We start from the raw sequence: 26,521 nt of genomic DNA on the forward strand, positions 1-26,521 counted from the left end.
CACCAACGATATCCTTGACTGGGTAGGGTTGACAACAGGCCTGGGCCAGACCGGGTGAGTTAACGAACCGGGTCTAATTAGGGGATGGCCCGATTCCGGACCGCGTTCTCAGTGGACTGGATCGAGAACGAACTCCAAATTGATTTGGTCCACCCAGTCAATTGCGTTAACAGGCCGAACCAAGTGGGCTGCCCGGCCCAATCCAATTAACACCAGATGTTGCATTCAACTCCATAGCATAGTCCTCAGCTGGTGAGATTGCTTCCCTCAACATTTGCTATAACCTATCAATCATCAAGACTTATAACGTAGGAAGTAATATTTTGTGAAAACTGGGAAGAAAGTAGCAGAAAAATTCATCAAGAATGCAACTTGCACACACAGATATTTTCATCCGATATATATAGGTTTATTTCTAACTGCGGAAGAATGAAACTTGTGGCATATACATTATCACTGTACAGCAGTTTGGTATTCTTCTGTGCCCTCAGATTAGCTCTCCCCTAAGAGTAGCAGCAACCCTCCGAATAGCTCTAGCAACTCTCCAAATTTCATGTTGAACACCCAGTTGTGTTCCTTTTCCTGCATGTTTCCTTGCTGGAGATATGGCATCGGCAATACCAGGAAAGAACGGCATCTTGCTCTCAGAATCCTCAGGTGGAGAGTATACCTGCCAGCCATAATGAATGAGTTCATTGGTGCATTCCCATCAGAGATGTCGCTAAATCTGAGGACGCGACTAGTGTGGTATGTTACTGGTTCAGCAAGGGTAGCAAAACAAACAAAGACAATTCAAGCAACTAGAAAACATGAATTATATTGATTGATCAGATAACAAAACAAATACCAATATCATCGCTGACTAAAAGATTTGACTAGCATTACAAATGAAAATAATTTGTTGTCATCGTACACATGGAGACTCACTGACAAAGAGGTTTCTGGCTGGAATTCTTTTAGTTGTTCAATGCCTACTCCGCAAACCATGTTGTGAGGTTAAACATTAGGTTGAAAGGAGAACCTGCTGATTTTTCACATGGATCCTTCACCTAATTTGGCACACATATTCCACATGGATCGCTGGTCTACATTAGCACTTCTTATAAATATCCTGCGATTGCCTGCATCCTATCTTATAAAATATTTTACACTTCTGGTATCATCAAATGTCTCCCTTCTTATTCTTCCGGTAAAGTTTGCAAGTAACTAGGAGAGTATACATTTAAATAAGAATATTAATAGATTTATCCCTTACTGTTTTGCTTTCTTTTAAATGACAATTGAAAGATCAAGGAAAACACAATTAAATATGATTTAGAAATTTTAACTACATCAGCAGTCATTTTTTGTTTTTGCAAATCTACGAGGTGCCTCAGTTATTTCTTATGTTTCCAGAACTATATTCATAATTCATGGTTTCTCTTAACTAGCTAATTATTATTGATTGTTAATCAAAATTAACCTCCGTAAGCACACTGAAGAAATCAATTCAATAGGAACATTAGAAATCTGAGCAACTCATGTTTCCAAGAATTGGACAATTAGTTGCAGAACTATAAAAATAGAGTCTATCAACATTTAAGCCCTTATATGGCTCGTTTTATGCATACCATATGCTTAAACCACTGTTTTCTTCTAAGCCCCTCTGCTTCCAGGAAGCCTCTTTCAGCCAGCATTAGGCGATCATTGAAAGCACGTATCCTCAAGGCAGCAAACTCCTCTGAGGTTTCTACCTCTTGCAGTTTCTGTCATTTGTTTTCATTATAAAGTGTAAACAACAATTGGATAGCTTCTACAGGAATTATAGTTGTATACCATGAACCAGCCTTCATTCATACAGAGGTTGCTTCTGAGTTTTAGCAAGAATAGAGCACAAACATATCATAGGCAAATAGCAACAGAAATGCTAACATAGCTGCAACAAAAAGACAAACCAATAAGTTTCTTTTCTTCAGACAAAGGGATTGGATGACAAATTACAAGGGATAAAAAGAAATTGCATGGCTGACACCAATAACTACAATATATAAGTTGTGACACCAGTGAGGCAATATGATCATGGATGACACCAGTGCATGGTTTTGCTAAAATGTGTCACCATCTAAATGGTTCTCTATATGGATGGATTTTGTCATTGGATGACTTCTTGTTGCAGATAGAGGGATTTTTTCTACATAACACAAGTGACTTATTCTTGGGACGCTTCTTCAGGAGTTGAAATGAACAAATAGTGCTTATTCATTTTCTTACTTATTTCGTACTTAAAGAAAGGTTTAAAATTGATTCAATACCAGTCCCCACACCTCAAATTAGTATGGTACTAGCATATTGAATACGCCAACCTGTACTACCTACACAGTATCACAGAAAAATATAATTAAAAATAAAATATTGACAAGTATCAAGCTGTCTGGTCTAGTCCTAGTCTTTGGGTGGACCAATAAATACTGGTTTTGCAGTGACAAGTCCGATCAGTATACAAAACCCTGCCACAAACACCCCACAACTGTTAAGATAAAAAAAACAATAAATGAATTTTTATACAGATTAATGCCCAAATCCTTCCTCCCGAAGATTTTGATGGAGAAAAGAAATCACATATCACAGATAATCATTCTGTTGTTTAACTCATACATCACAAAAAAATGTTTTCTATTACCAACAAATATCACACGATTTAGCAAACCCAACCAAAAATAACAATAATGAACTTTATGGCAAGTTTCAAGTCTGACCTTTCCTTCTTCCAGAGCTTCTCTGATTGCAGCAGAGAGCTCGTCAACAGAGGCATTTAAAGGATGCACAGATATCCCACCATCCAGAAAGGTAATCAATGTAGTTGCATAATCCTACAAGTATAAGAGGCAAGTCAAATCTATAAATCAGGTCCATAAAAGCAGAAGAAAGCTTCCTTATCATGAAGAAACTTTTTGTAAAAAATGTATGCCTAACTGTTTGAAGCACCTTAACATCATAATCTGAGGATGTTACAGTTTATGTTCATTTAATGCTTATGAGAACAACTAATATAAGTTTGGTCCTAGAGGAAAATTAGTTAAAGTGAGGGAAGGAGTTTGATAATAGATAAAGTGAAAAGAAAATACAGGTTGAGACAAACCTTTCATTAATTCATAAATTACTCAACGGAAGTTCATTTTACCTAGTATTGGATGTAGAGAAAGACAAACAAATTGTCGGTTTGTGAGAAACTAAGCCACATAGGGTATCGATATATAAAGCAGGTAGGACCAGAGAGCTAAATGATACATTATGGAGGGATGGGAATGCTTGGTTAATAAAGGATTAATTTGTGAATTAGCTAATCTAGCAAGAATATTAGAAACTAGATAATACTAAACATAAAGCACTATGATAACTGCTTGAAGTTGTTCAACTTTCAATCATTGTAATTAAATTAATGTCAGAAAACACAACTACAGAAAAATTTTATTGGGATTAGAACAAAACAAAGAAAAATCTTTCTATAAACTAATTATGTTGGTATAAAAAAATGACTAAGAAAAGCAATGAAAAAGCTCAGACATGAAAACCAGGCATACATATGATCTTCATTGTCCTAGAAAAACCATATGCTTGATATGACATATTTGAACTTCCTTACATAACGATTTTCAAAAACATGCGATGGGCCAGTACGTTTTGCACCTGACAGCAACAAACTGAATATATGTTTTTTGTCCGGTAATGTTTTTCTGCTGGATACCAGCAACTTGCAAAACTTCGAGGGGCTAGAACGTTTAAAAGTACCAGTAAATACCATCCATACCAAACCATATCAGATGGTATTGCAAACCTTGTCTCCATGTATGTTTTTATTCTAGACTAGCTAGATTGAATTCGAATATTTAAACATCTTACCAACTTCTTTTGCCCACAACAACCTGAAACTAACTTGGCACATCTTTTGTACCCCTCGGCACATCTTTTGCATAGAATATGGGACACAGACAATTTTGGTCCTCGACAGAAATTCTCCGTCGATCAGTTGTGACTCCCGCATTCCATCCTGAAAGACTTTCTTTCTCTTTTCAAGACAAAACAACACTCAAAAATTGGAAGCAATTTCACCACATCCGTTTGATGATCAAAATTGACAATATGAATGTCCAATGAACAGTATACACATCAATTAACAAAAATGTATACATCTTTTAAGGTAGATGAAGATTGAAGAAGACATGAAGGTCCTGGATTATTAAATGATAGTGAAATAATTACTGTTAGTGGCATGAGGAGAGGTAAAGGAAGATTTTAATAGAAACTTCTAATAAAATTTAAATACTGGTCCACGTAGTTGACCCACATAATTGGGATTTTCCGGCTTTGCTGTTGATATTTCTAGTGTGCTATCTAGAGCTGGAAAGGTTTGCATTGTCATTGTAGAACCTGAGCAAATCAACCCCACCCGGTTTATAAGTCAACCAAAGTCACCCATATCTTCAAGAAGGTCGCATCCCAAAGTCACTCACATTCCCAAGTAGGTCACCCCTTCAAGACATCTTCAAGACGATCCGGTCTTCAAACCATCCTCTAGTAGACCACTACCGTATTCAAGTCGACCAAAGCCTAACTTGACCGAATGGGCAGCTACCTAACCACTTTATCCCAAGAGCAAGTTGGTTGTTGCAATGGGATGACTACAATTTGGTGCCAGTGAAACAACTTGGGTGTGAAAAAGAAAAGATAGTGAGTTATCTAGAGCTGAATCATGGTAGAGCCCATGGAAACAAAACAAAAAAAAAAAGATGAAAGCTATCTACTTGTCTTTAGTGGTTAAAAAAATATCACTATGGGTCATATGCATATGTATATATAATATGTATATGTACATAAACATATACATATGTATATTTGTATATATACACTTTTTAACAACCACACATTGTCTAACCAAATCAAATTCTCTCTCGATGTGTTCCTCAAAAAATCTGATTTGTACTGATTCTTATCCCAACTAACAAAGAGATCTTGGCAGAATTGCCACATATGAAATTGAGCACAATTTTGCAAAGAAATTCCCCACTTGTTTCTGGAGAAGAGATGGGAAACATGCTCAATATCATTTGATTGAATAGTTGTTTCAGTTCCTTGTTGTTTAAGAAAACCCTCCCCTGATATGTATATCTATATGTATCATATACATACATGCATATATGTATATGTATATATGTATATGTATATATATGTATATGTATATGTATATATATATATATATATATGTATATATACATATGTATATATGTATATATACATATACATATGTATGCATATATATATACATACATATGTATATATATATATATACATATACATACATGCATATATACATATATACATATACATACATGCATATATATACATACATATATATATATCAATGATGTCACAAGCACTCGAGCAAGGAGAGCTATATATATCAATGATGCCACAGGCACTCGAGCAAGGCGAGCCATGAGCACCAAGAGCCTTGCAAAAAACTAAGGCAAGGCGATTAAATCAAATGGTGCCTAGGCAAGTGCCCGAGGCGAGGTGTTGGATGGCTTAGGTGCTCGCCTGGCCCAACCTAGATGCCTCACTAGCCTAGTCCACTCCAATAGAGCTTAAATCAAAGCCTAAACCTAATCAAAGTTGATGAATTGATCGACTAAACCAATTCACTAATGGTTCTTCAATCCCTCGAACTCCTTTCATGTTGGTGACACCATAGCTTCTTCATTGCCACTATGACCACTTGGTATTCATCATTGCGACCTTCGATGACTGATCATTGCCATTGTGATTTTTGCGGATAAGTGTCTTCACCTTTTTCTCTTATAGCTCTTCTCTAATTGTTGTTACACTCGCTATTGCTTATGCAATGATTTTCATCTCCATTTCCATGTCCAACAACTATTCTCCAATCGACTATCAGTATGTTGCCCGCTGTGAATTTTCTTACAATAGCCTCTGACAACTATTCTTCAACCACCAGCAACCACCACCATGATTTTCACTTACAATCGCCTTCAAGAGCTATTCTCTGATCACTTTTGCTTGCGAGAAATCTTCTCCAATTGATTGTTGTTGCGCTATGACCTTTGCCAACAACCACCTCCACTTCTCTCAGTGCTTTTATGACCGCCTACTTACCTACTATTGTCATTGTGATTCATGCCGATGATCACTTCGCCTCCATCTTCGTCTCCAATGGCTTCTCCTTGTGTTCTCCTACAGCCTACTTGTTTGTGGTGATCACCGTTTTTTTTAATTATATTATTTTTAACCTGATTAGTAATTTTTTAAATTATAATGGTGAGTGTCTCACTTTCGTTGACGGGATAGCTTAATCGAATGTCTAACACCTCAGCTTTTTGGAATTTTGCACCTTTGACAACACAGAAGACAAAGCATTAACTAAGTCATTTTGTCATACTCTAAGCACAATTTATATATAAAGTTTATATGACAAATACTTACATGTAACTGGGTAGAGTAAGAAAGGTAATCAAAAGGTAGGACTGGATCATCTGCTAGCCGAAGACCTAAGAGGCCCCAAAGTTCAGCAACTGAGAAACATGCAACAAACTCAATAACTGAAATAATTATGGATAAAGAATCAACTGAAAGCAACATTTCTAAGTTGACTGCTCAGAAAAATGTAGCAGTCTCAGAAAACCCTGTAATAAAGAAGTGTTATATGTATTTTTCATCAAACCCCACGATGTATCAGCCTATTCCCATCAGCACAAAAGAACTGAAACCAGATACTGTTTATGCTTTGAATCAATAGTGAAATCCAAATTGCACATTGTAAACTAACTAGAACTAATCATAGAAGTTCTTGTGATATGTTAATACTCCAATCTCATATTCAGAGGATATGTCAATCATTTCCAAATGACTGGACTACTAAAGGAAGAGAAATTCCTTTCTGTTCATCCATCAGAAAACCCTGTTCTCTCCCATTTGATGTAATTTATGTCTTGAAGTTAAGGTCCTAACTCTTCAATAAACTCAACATAATGACATGAAGATATGATGAGTATTTTATATCGAACAAGGAAGAAAATGAAACACTTACTGGCTACATGGCGATGAAATGATGGATCTCCATGTTCTATCATCCATTTATAGGAGTCAAAAGCAGTATGGTAGCCGCCGAATGCTGAAAGCACAATATAGAATTATCCCCATCTGATCATAATAACAAAAACTAGGAATGCTGTTACCTTTTCAGATAATATGATTGAAGTGAAAATGTAGAGCAGAGAATCAAAACAATCATGCAAAAGCTTAATCATTTTGATCAGTAGGCCTCATGGAATTAGTGAAATGCACTGAGAGTCAACAAGTGATGGAGAAATGTTGTCACCCCCCTCATAAGGCAAAACTTTGAAACAACTGACACTGCATCAAATCTTGCTATAAACAATAATATACAGCAATTTGTACAAGTTTTGATGATGCTAGTATTTCACCCAATATGAATAGGAAGAGTTAGAACCTATCTTTGGTCCACTGGTACCAAGGAACTTTATTACCTAGTTGTTGAGCAACCTTATGCCGTGGCCGATGTGTCACGGACTTTGTTGGAATTGCCTAAGTCGTGAGGCACCCTTGCGGCAAAGACGTGAACTTAGCTTGTGTTGCCTAAGTCGCGAGACACCCTTGCGGCAAAGACGCAAACTTAGCTTGTGTTGCCTAAGTTGCGCTTCGCCCTTGCGATTTGCGTCCGCAAAGATCAGCCAACTTGCAACCTCTCGCAGGTCCCAAAGGACCTGTAAAAGAGAAAGTTGATTAGTTCGAAGAACGAGCGACGGACAAGTCCCGATGTCTCACGAAAAGGGGAAGCTTTACAAGCAATTCAGCGAACATCTTGCGTGCACAAGAGAAAAGAGGGAGAGGAGGAAAACAAGGACTTTAGAGGGTTGAACGAACAGCTGCAAGTCCACAAACAGCTGTTGTGGAAGGGCGTGAGGCACAGCTTGGGGTTGTTGTTGGTTGGATCTGCAATCCCTTTAGGTGGGTGGATTATAACGTTGTTGTCCCTGCTCGGGCATCGAATTGACTGAGATGTAACCGAGGCCCCGATAGGCCGAGGTGTGGCTCGAACGTTGGACAGGACGAGTATCATGACTCGGGCACTAGACTGGCCAAGCCATACTACTCGGGCACTGGTTTGGTCGAGCGACGCTACTTGGGCACATGACTGGCCGAGTCGTACTACTCGAGTATTGGTTTGGCCAAGCAACGCTACTCGGGCACATGACTGGCCGAGCCACACTGCTCGGGCGCTAGTTTGGCCAAGCAACACTACTCAGGCATATGACTGGCTGAGCGACACTACTCGGGCACTAGTTTGGCCTAGCAACACTACTCGAGCACATGACTGAAACCAGGTGTAGCTGAGCCCGGAGAGAGTCCGCCGAGTTGGATGATAAGGTATCGAGCTCGAGGCAGCTTGGGGTGGTGCGTCGGGGACCGGGGCGCTATGCTCTGGCGTCGGCCTCAAGTCTCCCGACTACTCTTCGGCCAACGGATTAGCATCCACAGCTCTGGGTTGCTGGCCAATCGAGAAAGGCTCCTGTGGCGTGATGACAGGGGTCGTCAAGTCCCATGGCAGCGGTGGTTGGGGCAATGCCGCCTGCTGGCCGAGTTGGGGAACTAGGGGGATGATAGTCTGCATCATCCCCGCTAGCGCTTGGACTTGGTGGGTGAGGCTGAGGAATGCCTCGGCTAAGACAGTAGGTTGTCCCATTGTGGTCCCAGGAGGCGAAACCCGGGATCGTTGAATAACCGTCAGTAGCGGTTTGGGGTTGGGGTTGAGGTGTTCCCTTCCAGGTTCGAAGGAAGAGGGAGCTGCCCTCCGATCCCGAAGGTCGGGTGAGCAGCAGGCGGCTCCTCTCTAGGACGCTCGCCCAGGGTTGCTCGATTGTGGGCGTTCTTGCAACATTGGGCCCTCCTAGCGCCAAAAATGTTGAGCAACTTTATGCCATGGCCGATAGGTTAGCATGGCTTGGTCCAATCTCGAGTGCGCAGAGCCACCCACGTGGATGCTCGAACGGAGGGGGTCAACGTCAGGTCGGGTCCAGGCTTCATCTTCAGAATCGATCCGAGGTAGAGTAGGGAGTTGCTCTTCCTCCCTCGCCGATTTGTTGCTCCTTCCTCGTCAAGTTCCTACACGTAAACCGAAGTCGGGAGGGGGATTACCCAACTCAATCCCTCCGAAGCTTACATTAGTGCTAGGTTGTGGATGCTAAGGGGAGTTTGAGTGTTTAAAGTCCGACCCCTGACACTAGTCAAGAGGTCGGTTTTTATACTTACGAACGAAGGTTGACCATAGACGGTCTGTTAATGGTCGTCGATTCCTCGAGTGACCAACCCGTACCTGCTGTGAAAGCACCAACCGACCTGCACAGATCGAAGTGGTGCGGCACCGTCCCGAGCTTTCCGGAGCGACTCGTTCCCTCTGCGCGGGCACCGGCCAACCTACATGGGTTCGCGCCGCGCGACGCCGTTCCAAGCTTTCCAAAGCGACTGCGTGTTATGCGGCATCGTTTTGTACGGCCTCGGATGACGCGAGAGCGGGTGATCATCCCATCCGAGTTTGAGGTGTCATGTTGATGTGGCACACCGTGTCAGCCCTGAGGCTCTACTTTGGCGTTGACGTGGCTGCCAATTGTTGCCGCGAGGGTGGTACCATAATATGCCCTATCACTAGTAAATGAGATTAAGCAAGCTTCTGTATAGATCTATAAATTCACTTTCCAAATTAAGCCATGCAAATGTACTCAAGTACTGCATACTTCATGTACATGCCTAAGGATCAATCCTTCTCTACTACCTTAGAATTTTTTGGTGTTGTCATACATCAAATGAACATTCTAGGCGTACATAAGAGCACGATAACATGCAGTGTAGCAATAATAGTATCACGATAGGATAATAAATCTGTTAACTATCTTGAACCTAATCAAGTAGCTTAATATGTTTAAGCCCCAGTTAGTGATAGTGCATCCAACAAACCCTTATAAGTCAATCTAAATCTTTGCCCACCACCAATATGGAACTAAACAAGGGTTATATAATCTCCCTCAATGATTTGACGCTATCGTTAAGCATCAACATCATCCAGAACAAACTCAAACATGGTGCATATGATACCTAAGCTAATGGTGGCACCATGCTTTAATGTACTCTCTAATCCAATCCACGGGTAATCTTTTTTACTCGAGTCTCTCATCATCTCCAATAGGTAACCTTGATAATATTTGTCACATCTCAATTTGATGGGATAACTGACTCATTAACCTGTTGAGTCTAAACCACTACATAAAATTCTTAAACCCAAGCTAACTCATTAACCTGTTGGGACTAAACTGGGGTGTTAAGATAGGACCAATAATAATCAAAGACAGCATATCAGGCACCATTGTAGAACCAATTACAAGTAATAAAGCATCAACCCACTGATTGAAGAGACCTAAAAACAATCGTAGTTGTCTCGATTGAAGAAAACAAGAAACAGGGCTGATCTTAGTAACAAAAAGTCTCTACTCTCTATATTTTCTTCCAGGTATGATCAAGTGAAAAGAACATTCCTTGAAAGATATCAATCAAAAGCCACATAGCATGCAAAGAAACACTTCCAATAAGAAACACAATTGATTTGTCAGATCAATGGTGTAACTTCTCACCAAAGCAGACCAGAGTTAATAAACATAACCAAGTCTTCTACGTTGTTCAGACATCAATCTTTCTTTGTTGATCAAAAGCTAAGACAATGACCTTGACCTTCAGAGACAACAATACAAATTTATGCAGCTTCCCACATATAAAAAGCTTACTCTGGTCAACCTTTCATACAAGGAGACAGAAAACTCTAAGGTCATTCAAAAATAAATATATTACCTTCCAGTCACCTTAGTAGCAATGCAAAGTGTTTAGCGTACATGAAAACAAGGAAACAGCATTTAAAAAGGCAAATGAAAGTGCAAAATTACATCATCAGAAGTGAATCTATGTCATTCACGTGCCTATTTAAGCAGGCTTACAAATCAAACAAGGTGATGACAGAATGTGTTAGAATTCCTTTTCTTGACTAAATGTCCATCTTCTACTTTTAATCTCCCATAGAGATAGAATTAGCATAAGTGATGACACCCAGAGTAGCAAATCCATTACTCCATCCCTCAAACTTGTCAACTCATGCCCACCGTTCTATAGATACAACCATGAACAAGTTAAGCCGGCACAATTCAGCTATGAACAAACAGTATTTACCCAGCAAGATGTCTATCTATTGCTATTCACTGATAGTGCTTGATTGGGACAAGGAGCATATCGCTCACTGCACATAAACAAGTTCCTCCACATGCAACCCAGTAATCCAGCAAATGCTTCGAACTAAAATAAATTCAGATCTAATGTCATTTTATATTTCCTTGATCATCATAATAGAGAAGGCAAATGCATATATACCATAAACTCAACAAATATATATTTAACTACATGCCTTAAACAGTTACATTCCAGCTAAAACATCTTTTTATGATGAATAAGCAACTGTAAAAATATATATTCACAAGATACAATACTTACCAACAACTTGTGACAGTTAAGGGCGGATTTTCTGACTTCAAATTGTCACCCAAAATTGTGCATGAAACATAGCACAACATTGTGCCAGTTAAGGCAGCATATTTTCTCATTTTAGATAAAGTTATAATCTAACATAGTGGACTAAGAGAGATACCTTCACCATAGTACAAATCCACAGAAGGAATCCCCGCATGGTGTAAAAATGCAGAAAAATCTGAATCAGCTCTAGCCAGTCTTTCAATCTTCTGCATTGAAAAATCATAACTAGCATACAAGATTAGCATAACACCAGGAAAAGAAAATTAAACTACTGAATTCAAGCAAAAAGCCTATTGTATTATTGTCACAACAAAAAGGCAGGTACGATGAAGTAAACCAGTAAAACTATACTGCAGGACATAAAAACACATAAAATTAATACTCAAGCATTTCAATGTCTTGGCAGTGAAAGGATAATGATTCCGTCCTCACAGATAAAGAAAAAAAATAAACTAAGAAGGCTAAGAGGATAGTTCCATTGAAAATCTCTAATTTACTCTATTAAAAAAAAATCTAGAACAACTCTAAAAGAATCTAACTGGCTCCAAATTAGATTTTTTTTTTTCATTCAGTTTCCATTGTATTAAGTATACAAGTGCTCGATCAAGTTCTGTAATCTGTATCACTGATAGAAGAAAGAATAACATAGGTACTAACAGCTTACACTGATACCTTCATTATTTGCTGCCCAAGAATCATAAACCGTCCTGCCTTCCAAATCTGGATCCTGGATCTGAAACATCAAGAGGACAATACCATATAACAAATATAGATGTGAAAAAATGCCTATACTCACTTGGTGAGAAAACTTCACATCTCATTTATATAAAACTAAATTGATTCTTTTTATTTTTCTATTAATGAGCAAAGAGCACCCACTTAATAGAAAACTTCACATCAATTATTATACAAGAGAAGAATTAACAAACTTGCAACAGTATTGCATGTTCACCTGTTTTGTAACTTGAACTAGAAGCTTGTCCAACTGGGGAGTTGCACCAGCAAAAAAACCATCACCTTGAACTGCACAATCGACATTCAAGTATGTCACAGCCATCGATGTCAATTTTCCAAGGTTCTGCTCAACCCATTCAGTAGATCCAATCTATAAAAAAAAACTTGAATTAGATGAAAAATGTGAAAATGCAGTAATGAGCACAAGGTACTACAACTCAATCATTTTAGAAGAAAATTTTGATCTTGGACCTCAAACTAACTTGAAACATCTCAACAAAAAACATGCAGGAAGAGATGTTGTACGGTATAAAGCACAGGTGCTTTCAGTTGTAGATTAGCTTACTTGCACAAGAAGCATCATATGCATATATATGATAGTGACCACAACTGCATCTTGTTCAGTGCATATCTATAAGTTCTTTTTTAGAATTTTTAGCCCTATTTGCATGATCTATCATGTAACCACACATAAGTTGGGTACGGGCATTCAATCCTTAGTTTGAGAGAAGTTATCACCTCGTAATTGTCACAAATGAAGCATTCACGCACTAATTGCTTTGAGCTCCATTTGCATGATATATCATGCAATTGCATTGCATGATCTATCATCTAACTTTGAGAGAATATATGGCCTCATAATCAGGGTTTGCTATACCAACACATGCCACCCGATATCGGCAGTATGTACCGAGCTGACAAGGGACCGGTACGTGGACCACCATATACCGGGTGTTACTGTTACATGAACCCGTATCAGATGATACGAGGCTTGCACAGGTCAGTAATGATCGGATTTCAACCGTTATCGACCAAAGGCTAAGATTGTCCTATTTCAAACGATTAATTTGATCGTTTGAACCATAGGAAAAAAATTTTAAACCCTTTCATCCCCCCTCTTTCAACTCATTCCACTCTCTCAATCTCTTCAACTCTCAAACTCTTTCTCACTCGCATCTCTCTCACATTCTCACATTTTCACTCTCCTAAACTCAACAAAGCTGCGATTTGTAGATTGGATCAAATTTGGGAGACTATTTTGGGAGGATTAAGAGGAAGAACACTCTAATCAAGAGATAATACAATATGTATTATCTTTCTGGATATTTATTAATTTATAAGATGATTAAGCATATTCTATGTAGTTAATGACTTAATATCTAATATGTTGTTTGATATGTTTTTGATAGTATAATAATATTAATTATGGAGTAATTAAGGCCATTAATGTTATTATTAGTGTGTTTAATATTGATTTTTTGAAATTAGACACTTAATGGGTCAAATCTTTATATTTCATGCATATTAAAGTGATTTATACGTTTGTGATGATATAATAGGTTTAATTAGGTTTTAATTAAGTTTTTTAATGCTATAATTAGTTATTTTAATGATGATTTAATCCAAGGTATGCAATACCATACCGTACCGGTGTTTCGAGGTTAGCTCGGTATGGTACGGTACCGGTGTACCGAGCGGTACACCCTGATGTACCAAATTATTTTATAATTTTTATACTATAGCAGTGCTACAGTGTAATACTGTAGCACTGTAGCGGTACCGGGCGGTCCGCGTACCGGTATGTCGTTGAACCGGTACGTACCGTCCGGTACCATTCGGTACTGCATACTTTGATTTAATCAAAGTTTGACCAATATTGGGTCAATTCAAAGTCTTTAATATCTATTAGGATATTTAACATGTTTATAGCGATGAAAGATATCTAATTAGAGATTAATTAACTATGTTAATGTTGTGATTAGTATATTTAATTACGATAATATGAAATTTTGACCCATATTGGGTCAATTAGATGTCTTTAATGTCTATTAAAGTGTTTAACATATTTATAGTGATAAAAGAGGAATAATTAAAGGTAATTAACTATGTTAATGATATGATTAGTGAATTTAATGATAATTTCATCGTAATTTGACCTATATTGGATCAAATATACCTATTTAATACTTCTTAGGGTGTTTGGCATATTTATAGTGATAAAATAGAGATAATTAGAGTTTAATAAAAAATTTATTATTGTAATTAGTGTATTTAATGATAAATTTAATGATATTGAGTCAATTCTACGTATTTAATGTCGAATATATTGATTGACATATTTATAGTGACAAAGTAGGGATCATTACGTATAATCACATCTTGTTATTTTAAATTAGGGTTAATCGCAACTTTCTTATTTAATTCAAATTTGATAGGAACATGCACATGATGACGCTTGGGATCATGCCCAAAAGATAGACAGGAACCGTCATCATTAGCAATAACTACATCAACAAGGGTAAAGGAATCACCTCAATGAAGATGCATTTGGCCGATGGGTATCTCGATGTTGTAAAATACAAGAAGGTTCCGACAGAGGTCCATAAATCATTTCAAGAAAAGTTACAACAGGCAAGAGAAGATACAATGAACAAGAAGATGAGCTAAGAAAGAATACTACAGGGCTACGCAGGAACCGATTTATGACCTGACTCACAAAGGGAGTATGGCAATTGCAGTGGGTCGACGCCACAAGGAATCCAGAGGTCGACCAATATGAGGTAGCCAACTACCCCTATCAGTTAAGCCGGATTGGTAGCATGAGACAGGGTGGCACCCGTAGTTTTATGAAAGGACTTGGTAGGAGGTTAGCACCATATATTATTGATATTAATCCGCAAGCCTATCCTCTACAAACAACGAAGCAAACACAGATTGACGATGCATATAAAAAAATAAAAAGTAAGATACTGGGAAGGCAATTGCAAAATGGTTCAACTTTCGTATGATTCCAACAAACACAACCCAAGGTCTATATTATCAAAGCATGATCTCCTCTGTTCAAAAGTTTAGCACAAGGATCCAACCTCCAACACCGAAAAAGATCCACGGCATGTATTTAGATGAGGAGATGACAAAACTAAAGAATCGGATCACATCCTTCAAAAGCAAGTAGGACAAATATGGGGTGACATCAATGTGTGACAATTGGACAAGAACAACAAGAATGAGTATCATCAATTTTCTTGTATATTTCAATAAATGAGTGATTTTTTATAAGTCAATTAATGCTTCTAACAAAATTCAAGATACAAACTATATTGAAAACCTAATAGATACCGTAATAGAAGAAATTGGACCACAATACATTATCCAAATAGTCACCAATGATAGAGCAAATTTCAAGAAAGTCGATTTATAATCGAAAAAAAAACATTGTTTTGGACTCCATGTGCAACTCATTATATGGATCTAATGCTGAAGGATATTGGTGAGCTACCATCAATTAGCAAGTGTGTAACTCAAGCACAGTTGATCATAAAGTTTATATATAATCATCGTTAGACCCACTCTTTGATGCAAAAGTATCTAAATGGTGAGATACTCATATCTAGAGTCATTCGGTTTGCTATAAATTTTATTGCCTTAAAGTCAATACAGTATAAGAGACAGGGCCTCAAGGCAATGATCACTTCACAGGAATGGTCCAATTCCGGGTATTCAAAATCGAGCGATGGAAAAAAGATAAAAAAGACTTTTTTCTTCTAGATTTTAGGATACGGTAAATGAAATCATAATATGAGTGAAATCATCTTACGTTATGCTCCGTAAAGTCGATATGGACAAGCGCCTCCAAATGTCTTATCTTAAACATATGTTGATTATAGCAAAGAAGAGGTCAAGAAAGCATTTAAAGATGATTTTGAGATCGAGCAATACTTACAGAACATAGATCGCAAGATTAAAGTTCATATGGACCAAGATATCCATAATATAGATAAATTCATGTTCAGTGTAATTTAATTCATAATTTTTTTAATATTTAAAACATTCTTACTAACAAAATTATTTGTCTTATAGCATATTATCTAAATCCAAGCACTCAATTTCGGTATAGTCTTAAAACGCGATCAGATTTATTGTTGACACTAAAAAATGTTATATATCGACTCTTGTCGAACACTACCGATGTAGTTGATAGAGGGTCAATTATTCCGAAAAATAATTCGTCCATTCTCCAACGTTGTAGGTGTATTATGTCGTTACAATATAGCTCTTAGTGAGAAAAAAATACACACATGTTGATTATAAACTATATTTGATATTAATTATTTACTATGCTATTAAAGTCTTATTTATATCTTTTTGCAATCGAGTGGTGGCTACAATTTGGAGATGATGCACTAAATTTAAGGAAGGTTGTCGTCCATGTACTTTTGTAGACGACAACATCTAATGATTGCAAACATAATTGGTCAACGTTTACATTGATTCACACGAAGGTCCGCAACAGACTTTCGTATAAACAGTTAGAGAAACTAGTATATGTCCACTATAACATGTGGCTAAGGATGCGGTGTGCTAAGCCAGACAAGGAGTCAGAGGAAACAGAGATTGATCCCATCGACCTCCAATTCTATAACGAAGATTTGGAGCCAATGTTGGAGTGGGTCGAAGCAGCAAAAAACCAAGAGGATCCTCTATTTGATGAGGAAGGAGATCCTCCACATCCTTTGTGTTATATCATCAAAGCAATAGAAGAAGAGAAAGCACATCCCTAGTAGGAGGAAGATCTCCCTCGATCAGAATGTAACAAAAGGAGCCGAACAACATTGAGTCAGAGTACTCAAGGAACTAGAGACACCCAACTATCACAGTCGTCCGCCCAGCGTGAATAGGTAAAGGCAAAGGGGAAGGTAGTAGCATCGATCGCACAGTTGAAAAAAATTGAGTCGGGCGATAAGACACCTCACCAATCACATTCAACCACCCGCTTGGTCTAGAGACATGACAACGATATAGACAACAGTGCCTCAATCAATGATGGCGGCAACATCAGAGAGTTGATGGTCTCGTCTACACAATTTGAGGATGGTGCATGGCCCGATGAGTAGTATTTTACACATGCCACCCAAGATTCAGATCATGGAGCTCAACGAGGTACTTGTCAAGTTTATACATGAAAGGGGAAAATAGTAGATTTTGAACATATGCAATAGAGCCTACACAACGTAGACAGAGCAAAGCGCATCACATTCACAGTTGTCGTATTATGGAGAATCTTACGACCAACAACAGTACAACGATAGTTGGTCATACTTCTTCGAGCAACAATACAGTGATCAATCTTATGACATAGAGTAGTAGATCAATGGCAAAAGTAGAAGTTCTGACATTCTCCATGCTCTACACCAAAACATACCACAATCGTCCTTGCCTCAAGAGCTACCTCGAACACATGTGGTTCACGCTGATCAAACTACGACCATCACCACATTGATGCAATAATGGCATACGATATATTAGTATACTATGTCATGGGATCAATTTCAAGATTAAGTTCGACAAACATATCAAATTGATATATAGATACATAAAATCGAGGACCCCGATCCATCGCCCGTGGAATCTCATCATTCTTTTTTGTGGTAGAATCAGAGATATCCATCGATTGATTACTAAATTCATTTAAATCTTGAAGTTTAAATTGTTTAAAAAATAATCTAACAATTCAAATCATTTCTCTGTAGATAATTCAATATTAACGTAAGAACGATCTAGAATATACCACAAAGCTACTCCTCAAAACTCAAAAAAATATCACTATTTTTTCCTAATTTAAAATTTTTTGAAATTATACTAAATTTATATTTATTTCTAATTTAAAAACCATAATCTAACCCTTTTTTTTATTTTTCAAGTATTTTGGAGCTATTTTCGATAATTTTACTGTGCCATTGGCATGTCCCAATGTATCGACATATGATACATCGATACATCTCGATACATACCATACTGATAGCTGATCGATACACTGGTATAAACTAGTAAGGTAAACCTTACTCATAATTGTAACAAATGAAGCATTCAAGCTTCATTGAGAGTGACACATAGTAGCTACGTGATCTTGTCACTAAAATAGTTACATTTAAATATACCCATCAGTTATCTACAAAGCATAAAACCGTATCCTTCTTTATCCAAAATTAGGTCCAAAATTTTAGTAGCAAATAGTAAGAAAAACTAACAGATTCTCAGTCCAATAGTCATACTAACTGTAGCAAGAATGAGGTAACTCACCATTCCAAACTCCTCTGCATCCCAACTGCATAGGATTATTGTCCTTCGAGGTCTCCAGCCCGAGCGCAACAAGCTCCCATAACGGCGAGCAACATCAAGAAGTGCAGCTGTTCCACTATTGGGGTCCACAGCACCAAATGTCCATGCATCTCTGTGGTTGCCAAGGATAACATAACGATCTGGCTCCTCACTTCCCCTTATGACACCGAAAACATTCTGAATCTTTGCCAACTTCTTATCTTCCTTGACAACCATAAAGGGATAAAAAGGTAGTGCAAATTAAACACATAGAACTAAAGGATCATTTCCATATGCAAACAGTTAAAAATTGAATTGTATAAGAGCAAACAAGAGAATGCTCTCATAACAAGGAAAACCTGTAGATAAAAGTAAGGCATGCTTCCACAAGAAAGGTTCCACGTCAGAATAACAACAGATCAGGCAAAATAAATTTTACCGCAGAGAAACATAACTAGAAAACAGGAGATCATGAAAGACAAAGTTGTAGCATTTGCAACACACACAAGTCAACAAAGGTTCAGAAGCTGCAATTCAAAGAAAACATTAGACACGTGGGGTCACATATAATGTACCCACTAAAGTACAATGCTAAGATACATTATAGATGATAAAGACAGGTCGTTCATTCATTGATACTAGTATCTTACATGTGTTTTGGCTGAATAAGACACATGAAGCCACCTCAAACAAGACATTTAATTGTTTGAATGCACCTCTAAGATGGGACCATGTCATCCTGGTTGGACCCTGTGCCCCAGTAAGCTAAGGTTCCAACTCGTCATAAAATTTGAAGATTTCTGCAACATAAATACATCATATACCAACACAATGGACAGTTTTGATGGACCATCTGGTAAAGTAGAACATCATAAACTGGAAAGAAGAATATGTTGATCTTATCACTGCATCATTTGGACATCTTCATATGGAATATGGGACCACAAGAAAGGGGTATCTAACCATTAGCTACTGCGATAGCTACTGCAAAACAATCAAGTGAGATGATGGAAACATCATACCAATCCACGTATTTGTGACAAGGACAAGCATTGATACTCATACAACTCGGTATACTTAGATTGTGTTGACCTGATACACGACAGAATTAGTACAAACAACACCTTTTCAGACCTATTAGCCATTGATTTCTCAAGGCGTTGGACCGCATACATCAGCCAAAGATTGCATATGGTTCGGAGGAGTCAGAAGGGACGTCATCAGTAAGAGAATTCAGCTAACTAAAAAAGGAAACCGACGGCTGATACGTGTGGGAAAAGGAACGACCATCTACAGCCGTCAAACTGTGGCAGATTAAAACCATGGACGGCCGAGATTACCTGATAGGTGAGGTTGACCAACGTGGGGCCCGGTCCGACGCCGCCGTCCTCCGCCAAAGGCAACGCGTCTCTCCAAGCGCGAGGCATCTGGGGCCCACCCAGGGTCCTCAAAATCTCCATCGCCACAGCCTCCGCCACCGGCAACGACGGAATCTTGGGGAACCTCCGCCTCACCTCCTCCTCGTCGGCGTCAAGCCTCTCGCCCCCACCGTCGTCCGGCGCAGCGGCGGCGGAAGGAGCCGCCCACCCGGGGGTCAGCGGATCGCCGACCCCGCCGAGCAACACGGTCCCCCTCTCGACTCCACCGCGGTCGGCCGCCTTAAACATCAGCACAGCCACCGCGCCTCTCGCCGCGGCCCTCACAACCACCGCACCCCGGTACCCGCCGCCGCGTCGCACGATCACGACGCAGCCCTTGACGTCGACACCAAGCCGGTCGAGCGCCCGGTAGTCCTCCTCCCGGCCATAATTGATGAACACCCCGGGGGCCATGGCGGCGCCTGAGGGGGAGTAGGCGTGGTACGGCGGCACGGCGGCGGCCTCGGGGTCTGCGGGCTCAGCAAGGGGAAGTGGCCTCAGGAGGGCGCCGTCAGGGCGGAGGAGGGCGAGGGAGGCGGAGGCGGGGTAGGAGAGGAGCGGGTAGTAGTCGGCCACGAGGGTCCGGAGGCCGGCGGAGCGGAGGTGGGCGAGGACGTAGGAGGCGGCGTGGGCCGCGGAAGGGGTGCCGGCTAGGTGGGGGCGGAGGGTGAGGGTGCGGAGGTGGGCTGCGATGCTAGCATTGGCGCCGGGGGAGAGGGAGAGGAAGAGGCGGTGAGGATCGCTGAGGGAGTCCGCGGGGGCATTGCGGGAAGAAGGCGGAGGAGAAGGAAGAGGGGAGGGTTTCTTCCGGGAAGGGGTAAGGGAGAGGTATAAGAGAAAGAAGAAGAGAAGGACGAGGGAGAGGAAAGAGAGGACGGCTCGGTGGGCGTGGGGGTGTTTGGGAGGGAGCGGCGGGCGCATTCCGTGAAGAGAGAAAGAGAGAGAGAGAGTTGGGGGACGGGGACGAAGTCGGAGGGTGGCGATGAAGGCGGATGGGTGTTCGCTATCAGCATCATTATGAAACACCGGTAACTTCTTTGGCCCGGTGGGAATCGAATAGGAGAAACCCGAGGGATGGATGCGGAAACCAATAATTGCCGCGCCTATCCTTTTCCGTGGCGTAAGGTCGCGACTGATTCCTCGCTCAAGTTGTATCACGTAGCAGCAAACTTGTGGTTTGAACTATCGGATATTATTTTAGCCGCCCAGTTTTTTAACGCGACAAATGGGAAGTGCCACTTTAATTATTGTTGTTGAAGATGCCTGCAAGTAAATAATACTAGCAATAAATTCACTTTACTGTTATTTAAAGTGAAAGCAATATAAAGGAGACGCTAATTAACGTTTGAAGAAAAATGAAAATTAAAAAAAAATTTGTCAATCCAATTTTGGAGGAGATGCAATGCTTAACAAATTTGTCAATTTGGGCTTTAGAGGCTTCAAGCTGTGTTGTCTTCTCCCTCCTTTTTCTTACTATTTTAACTTTCATGAATCCCATGTCAACAGTACAATTCTACTAGGATAAGGGGAAGGCCATAATAGAATAGTAAGAAACACTAGAGAACGAAAAGAAATGTTCAAGTAGGAATCGATGTTTAAACAGCCAACAACAGAGTCACAAGTCGGCAATAACGCGCTTCTGCAAAGCTTGTTCCACTTCAGCATGACAAAGTGGCATAGCAAAACTTACACTCTGATTCAAGAATAGTAAAATGTAAAGAATGATCAGGAAATGACCCTACAAATGCAAGGGTTCCTAATTAACCGAAAAGGATGGACATAAGCCATAAAACCAACAAAGTTTTATAATTTTCTGTATTCAGCAAGACACCGGTCTATTAAAGCCAAACCATAGAAACAACAAATGTGCTATATTAATTTCAAGATATCACCATAGTTGGAGATCCAACATATGAATTCACAAAGCATCACAGGTAACATATGGATTCAATTTACATATTTATTTCTAGCTTTCATCAGAGAGTGCCATCGTAAAGCAAGTAGAGGTACGAGTTGGATGACAGGCTACTTCACCGACCATCACTTCTTTGTTTCTGGTAAAGCAAGTAATTTAATGGCAGGAATGTGATGTTGAACGACAACACGCACAGGTATTTTGCAAAACTGATTCAGCATGTTGTTAATTGCTGAATAAATAGACAATCATTACTAATGTTTCATCAATCTTAATGTATGCTCCTAATTTTAGGTACTACAGATGTTGTTATACATACTAAAATCTTAATTGATTCACATTGTCATGGTAAGGCTCATGAAATTGGATTACAACTAATCCATCTGACGCTTCCCCCTAATCCCTTGTGCATTGTAACTACTTCTGAGGTTACATGCTTCAACCATGGAAGACAATGAACTCTTATGGATCAATCAGGGTTATGACTATTTTAAACTTGTATCAAGAATTCCAAACCTTTCATATTTATTCTTATAATTCAATTCACTATTGCTCTTGATATGGTTACCATAAGAAATAGACAATAATCCCACTACACTTACATGTTCTCTGAGCAAGGCAGCACCAAAGGCAGGATGCACTTGTAAAGCACTAACATAGCCCGATCAAACTCTATCATGGTCAACGTAAGCCTAGTCCAACGGTGACTCTACGTCATGAGATGCCTGTCATGAAAAGATAACCAATATCATGTTAGCTTTGATATAATTTGTCACGACTCAAATCAATAAGATAACCGACTCATTAACTTCGTTGAGCTTAAACCAATAGTCCAAAAAATTTAAACTCGTCGATATTATTAATACACTCATGCCCTTACGAGTCAATTCAAATCTTTCCTTCACATCTTATGGGACTAAATCAGATTGTTCGATTTTGTATCATAAATCTTAGTGAGTTAAGAGATATGGCTCATGCTAAAAATTAACTAGCTAACATGCATCTCGAATTTATTTTACAAGAAATAAGTTAATTGTTGTTAAATAATGCTCAATAAATGTGTAGGAATGCAACGAAAAATTACAAGGAAAAAAATGCTATCACCATGTTTAATCAAACAATATATGATGCTCAATAAGAATGACATCGAGCATCAATTCCAAAATCAACTACTCATCAAAATATCAACATTCAAAGAAAAAAAATCGCCCCAAGAAACACCTGCAAATTTTCCAACTTCTCCTTAAGTATATGACCTTAATAATTTTATAAAAAAAAATGGATTTCCCAAGACTGGCGTATATCTGATAGTCAAAAAAATGGTAGAAATAGGTTGGTCAAAACAATATTAACAAAATATAATTAAGGCTCAAATAATTACCATAAAAAATGTTACATATGTTCTTTCTGAGCATATAGTAAAGGTCACGAAATGAATCTTCCCAATCCTGCTGCCTTTTCAACAAAAAATTTGAATCTGAAAATTGATAAATTCTAATAAAACTTAAGATATAATGACAAAAATCACTATGAAAAAAGTCTCTTCGTAAAAAGAGAAATAATTAAGCGCCAAACCTCCTTTTGCAGCTGATGACACAAACATGGACATGAGAGAAGCTGGCAGAGAAGATTGAGGATATACCCATGAATGCAATGATTTTGAGTATTTGACCTCGGTGGTGGTGTTTTCAGATGTACAGTCTAAATTTTGACCACTGCTGTGAGGATTACAGCTCGTACCAATGACAGCAGGACTTGCACATAATCTGTGGCACCTGCAAATAAAAATAGCAATTTAAAGTTAAACCATTTTCCTTTGAAGACAGTGGTCAATAGTAGAGTGTGAAACTTACACAGTATCCTAACATGACACAACTTCAAACAATTGCCAATTAAAAGACTTCAGAACAATTGGTTACACATGTTGACTTTAGACAATGAGAAAATGCTTCTGAAAACAAGGAGAATATTGCTTCTCAACCATTCAAGAAGACCAAGAGGGAACAAATGGCAAGGCAGACCAATCGCGCATAAAGGTTGCACATGAACATTACCCAAAACTTACAGCACCAAAAACATCGACCATACTTAGCAATAAACAATAAATTTAACACTAATCCTCTAAACAAAGTTGTAATTTCTCAGCAAGAGCAGAATTAGGTAAGTGAGAAACAAACCTAAAAACCTAAAAGCCTCTTTGGCTGGTAATTTTACATATTCATCGTATTTTAAGCTTCATGAGACCATGAAGTAAAATCCTCAATCTTCCCTTAAACTGGAATATGAAGTGACCGAACTCCAAAGTACAAAGTATTTTCATCTCACAGTCAAGATGAAACAAAATTCAAAGCCCTTAAATATAACAATTACATAAATAATATCTGAAAAAGATAGAAAACCACAGCTAGATTAACAAGATGCAAAGACCAAAATAAGCATTACCATGACAGCCACATCTACAACATAGAGTTAAGGCATACATATATTTATGAAGAAAATAGAGACAGGAATATCGAAGCACCTGCATAAGCTATATGGACAACATTATACTTCCAGGATTGATAAGTAACCAAGAGAATTGGATACAGATAACTGTCTATTGAATCAGCTTCGACTACCTTTATCAGCTATTATGAAAGAGAAAATTCAGGACAAACCAACTCCAAATCCCATCTCTCAAACTAGTGTTAGTTAAGAAAGAAGCATTGTAGCACTCACCATTTCACTGAGGACGACGAAACCAACACCACATTAGTCAGAAGAACTCCCATCACAAAATACTTCAATATTAGAGCATGAAAAACATAATTCAACAACTTTCCAACCTTGGCCTTCTCATCTCCATTAAATACTCTGCATCTCTCACTTGACTTTTTAACAGGATAGACCTCATTGACACGCGTAGTAATGTACCTTGATCGCATTACTCTTTACACTACCAAACATGCACCAAACAGTCAGCAAAGTGATGTAAAAGAAAATACATGACTGATATTAATCTACCTGTCTGAGGCCAGCAAAGGAGGCAAGGTTTTTTCACCAATCACCTGAGCATTCCTCCGCTTCAACTGTTCCCCCTGACACATATGCATGGTAATTAATATCAGTGAACTATTTCAATTCTCGATCAAAAATGTCATGAGGTTCAACATTAAATAACTATTTATTCCATCGTTTGACCATATTGAGAACTAAACACTGCAAGATATCCTGAATCACCATCACTGCTACTTGTTTCCTAGAACATAGATATATCAAGTGCTTCATTTCTGCAACTTATGTCCCCTGTATCAATCAAACATTAAACTTACAGGCATTTCCTTCATCCACCACTCTACAATGTCATATTTACTTCCAATTTAAATCCTATTAAGCATTATGCCACACCATTTTTTATAAAATAAAACCTTTAACAGATAGCCACTGCAACCTTTTCAGAGGTCAAAATTAGAAAATTTATAGCATGACATTTTGTTATTCATTAAGATAAATCTTGATTCCCAAGCTGCATCAGGTAAGAGCAGTAAGCCTATTTTACCAAGTGTAACATCAGCATTCTAGTCATGTGATTACTTCTGCAGAAACATGAGTTGGAAAATACAAAATAACCAATAGGGACTATATAATGAAGATTTTCCATGAAGACCTGGTCATACTTGCAACATTGGTACCACCATGGGAATGAGTTATGAAGAATGCAATGGAGATGGACAAAATCAATTAGATTGGATCAGCGAGATCAGAATTAGCTGAGGAAATAGCTTAAAAGATCAAATTATTAATTTAAAAAGCAAAAGATCATAGAACATTAAAAAAATTAAGAGCATAAAATTATATCGTGTTAAAATATTCCCAACATATAACATAAGATATCTAGCTTTCCAGAGAGACACATTAAATTGAAATATAAGCAGTAGAAAGTCTGAAAAATAATGAACAAATCATAAAAGAATAGTTAAGCTATACTTGTCCCGACATATGTATATATAATGGTTTATCTAATAAACATATATATTATATATATCATACATATATGTATTAGATAACCATTATATACATTATATAAAAGACTCGAAACTTCTCCACTTCCAATTTTGATTGCATCAATTGGTCCTTCTATGGCCCCAAAGATTTTCTAATCACCATGCAATTGATGTGTGGGGTAATGCTAAGGATATTTTTAAACATAAATGTAATGAGAGCATATGTTTTAGTACAATTTTGCATCTCAAGATAACTCCTTTATGTAATCGTCCTTATTTGAAATTAAGGGTTATGTTCTACTTCTTTTCTCTCACTGTATCCTTAGTCTGTGTTATATGGTGATGAACAACAAATATTGTAAGAATGGCAGGAGACAAAGAAAAAAGTGAAATTTGGCTGTAGCAAATAGCAAATGAATAGTAATAGTATCTAATACTCCATTGCAGAGTCAGCATTTTATCTTGTATCCATGGTGCGCTTTCCTCTTCTTCTCCTTCCCCTCACACTTGCC

The 26,521-nt window shown here is 38.5% G+C and overlaps 1 protein-coding gene across 5 annotated transcripts; it reads right to left on the reverse strand.

Moving 5' to 3' along the window:
• Nucleotides 1-144: 144 nt before the first annotated feature.
• Nucleotides 145-21,335, reverse strand: LOC103983316 (probable glutamate carboxypeptidase VP8). Of its 5 annotated transcripts, XM_065180155.1 has the most exons (11): nucleotides 20,034-21,332; nucleotides 18,676-18,918; nucleotides 12,593-12,745; nucleotides 12,305-12,373; nucleotides 11,756-11,846; nucleotides 7,082-7,165; nucleotides 6,478-6,566; nucleotides 2,736-2,849; nucleotides 1,611-1,745; nucleotides 450-670; nucleotides 145-284 (listed from the first exon to the last, which is right to left on the reverse strand). In XM_065180155.1, the coding sequence occupies exons 1-10, from the start codon at nucleotides 21,030-21,032 to the stop codon at nucleotides 488-490; spliced, it is 2,160 nt and encodes a 719-aa protein (XP_065036227.1). In that variant the 5' UTR covers nucleotides 21,033-21,332; the 3' UTR covers nucleotides 145-284; nucleotides 450-487. The 5 variants fall into 5 exon arrangements, 4 of the variants coding, with proteins under 4 accessions (XP_065036227.1, XP_065036229.1, XP_065036226.1 ...); XM_065180157.1 differs by lacking the exon at nucleotides 145-284 and having other exon boundaries at nucleotides 386-670; nucleotides 11,756-11,843; nucleotides 20,034-21,333; XM_065180154.1 differs by lacking the exon at nucleotides 145-284 and having other exon boundaries at nucleotides 386-670.
• Between the last annotated feature and the right edge of the window lie 5,186 nt (nucleotides 21,336-26,521).

This window comes from Musa acuminata, chromosome BXJ1-4 (assembly GCF_036884655.1).
Source record: "Musa acuminata AAA Group cultivar baxijiao chromosome BXJ1-4, Cavendish_Baxijiao_AAA, whole genome shotgun sequence".
Lineage (NCBI taxonomy): Eukaryota > Viridiplantae > Streptophyta > Magnoliopsida > Zingiberales > Musaceae > Musa > Musa acuminata.

Coding starts and splice junctions, on each gene's coding strand:
- LOC103983316 (XM_065180155.1), bottom strand. CDS start 21,032: ATGCGCCCGCCGCTCCCTCCCAAACACCCCCACGCCCACCGAGCCGTC. Junction 1,746..2,735: donor AAGCTCTGGAAGAAGGAAAG/GTCAGACTTGAA, acceptor AACAAATGACAG/AAACTGCAAGAGGTAGAAAC. Junction 671..1,610: donor AACAGTGGTTTAAGCATATG/GTATGCATAAAA, acceptor TATGGCTGGCAG/GTATACTCTCCACCTGAGGA.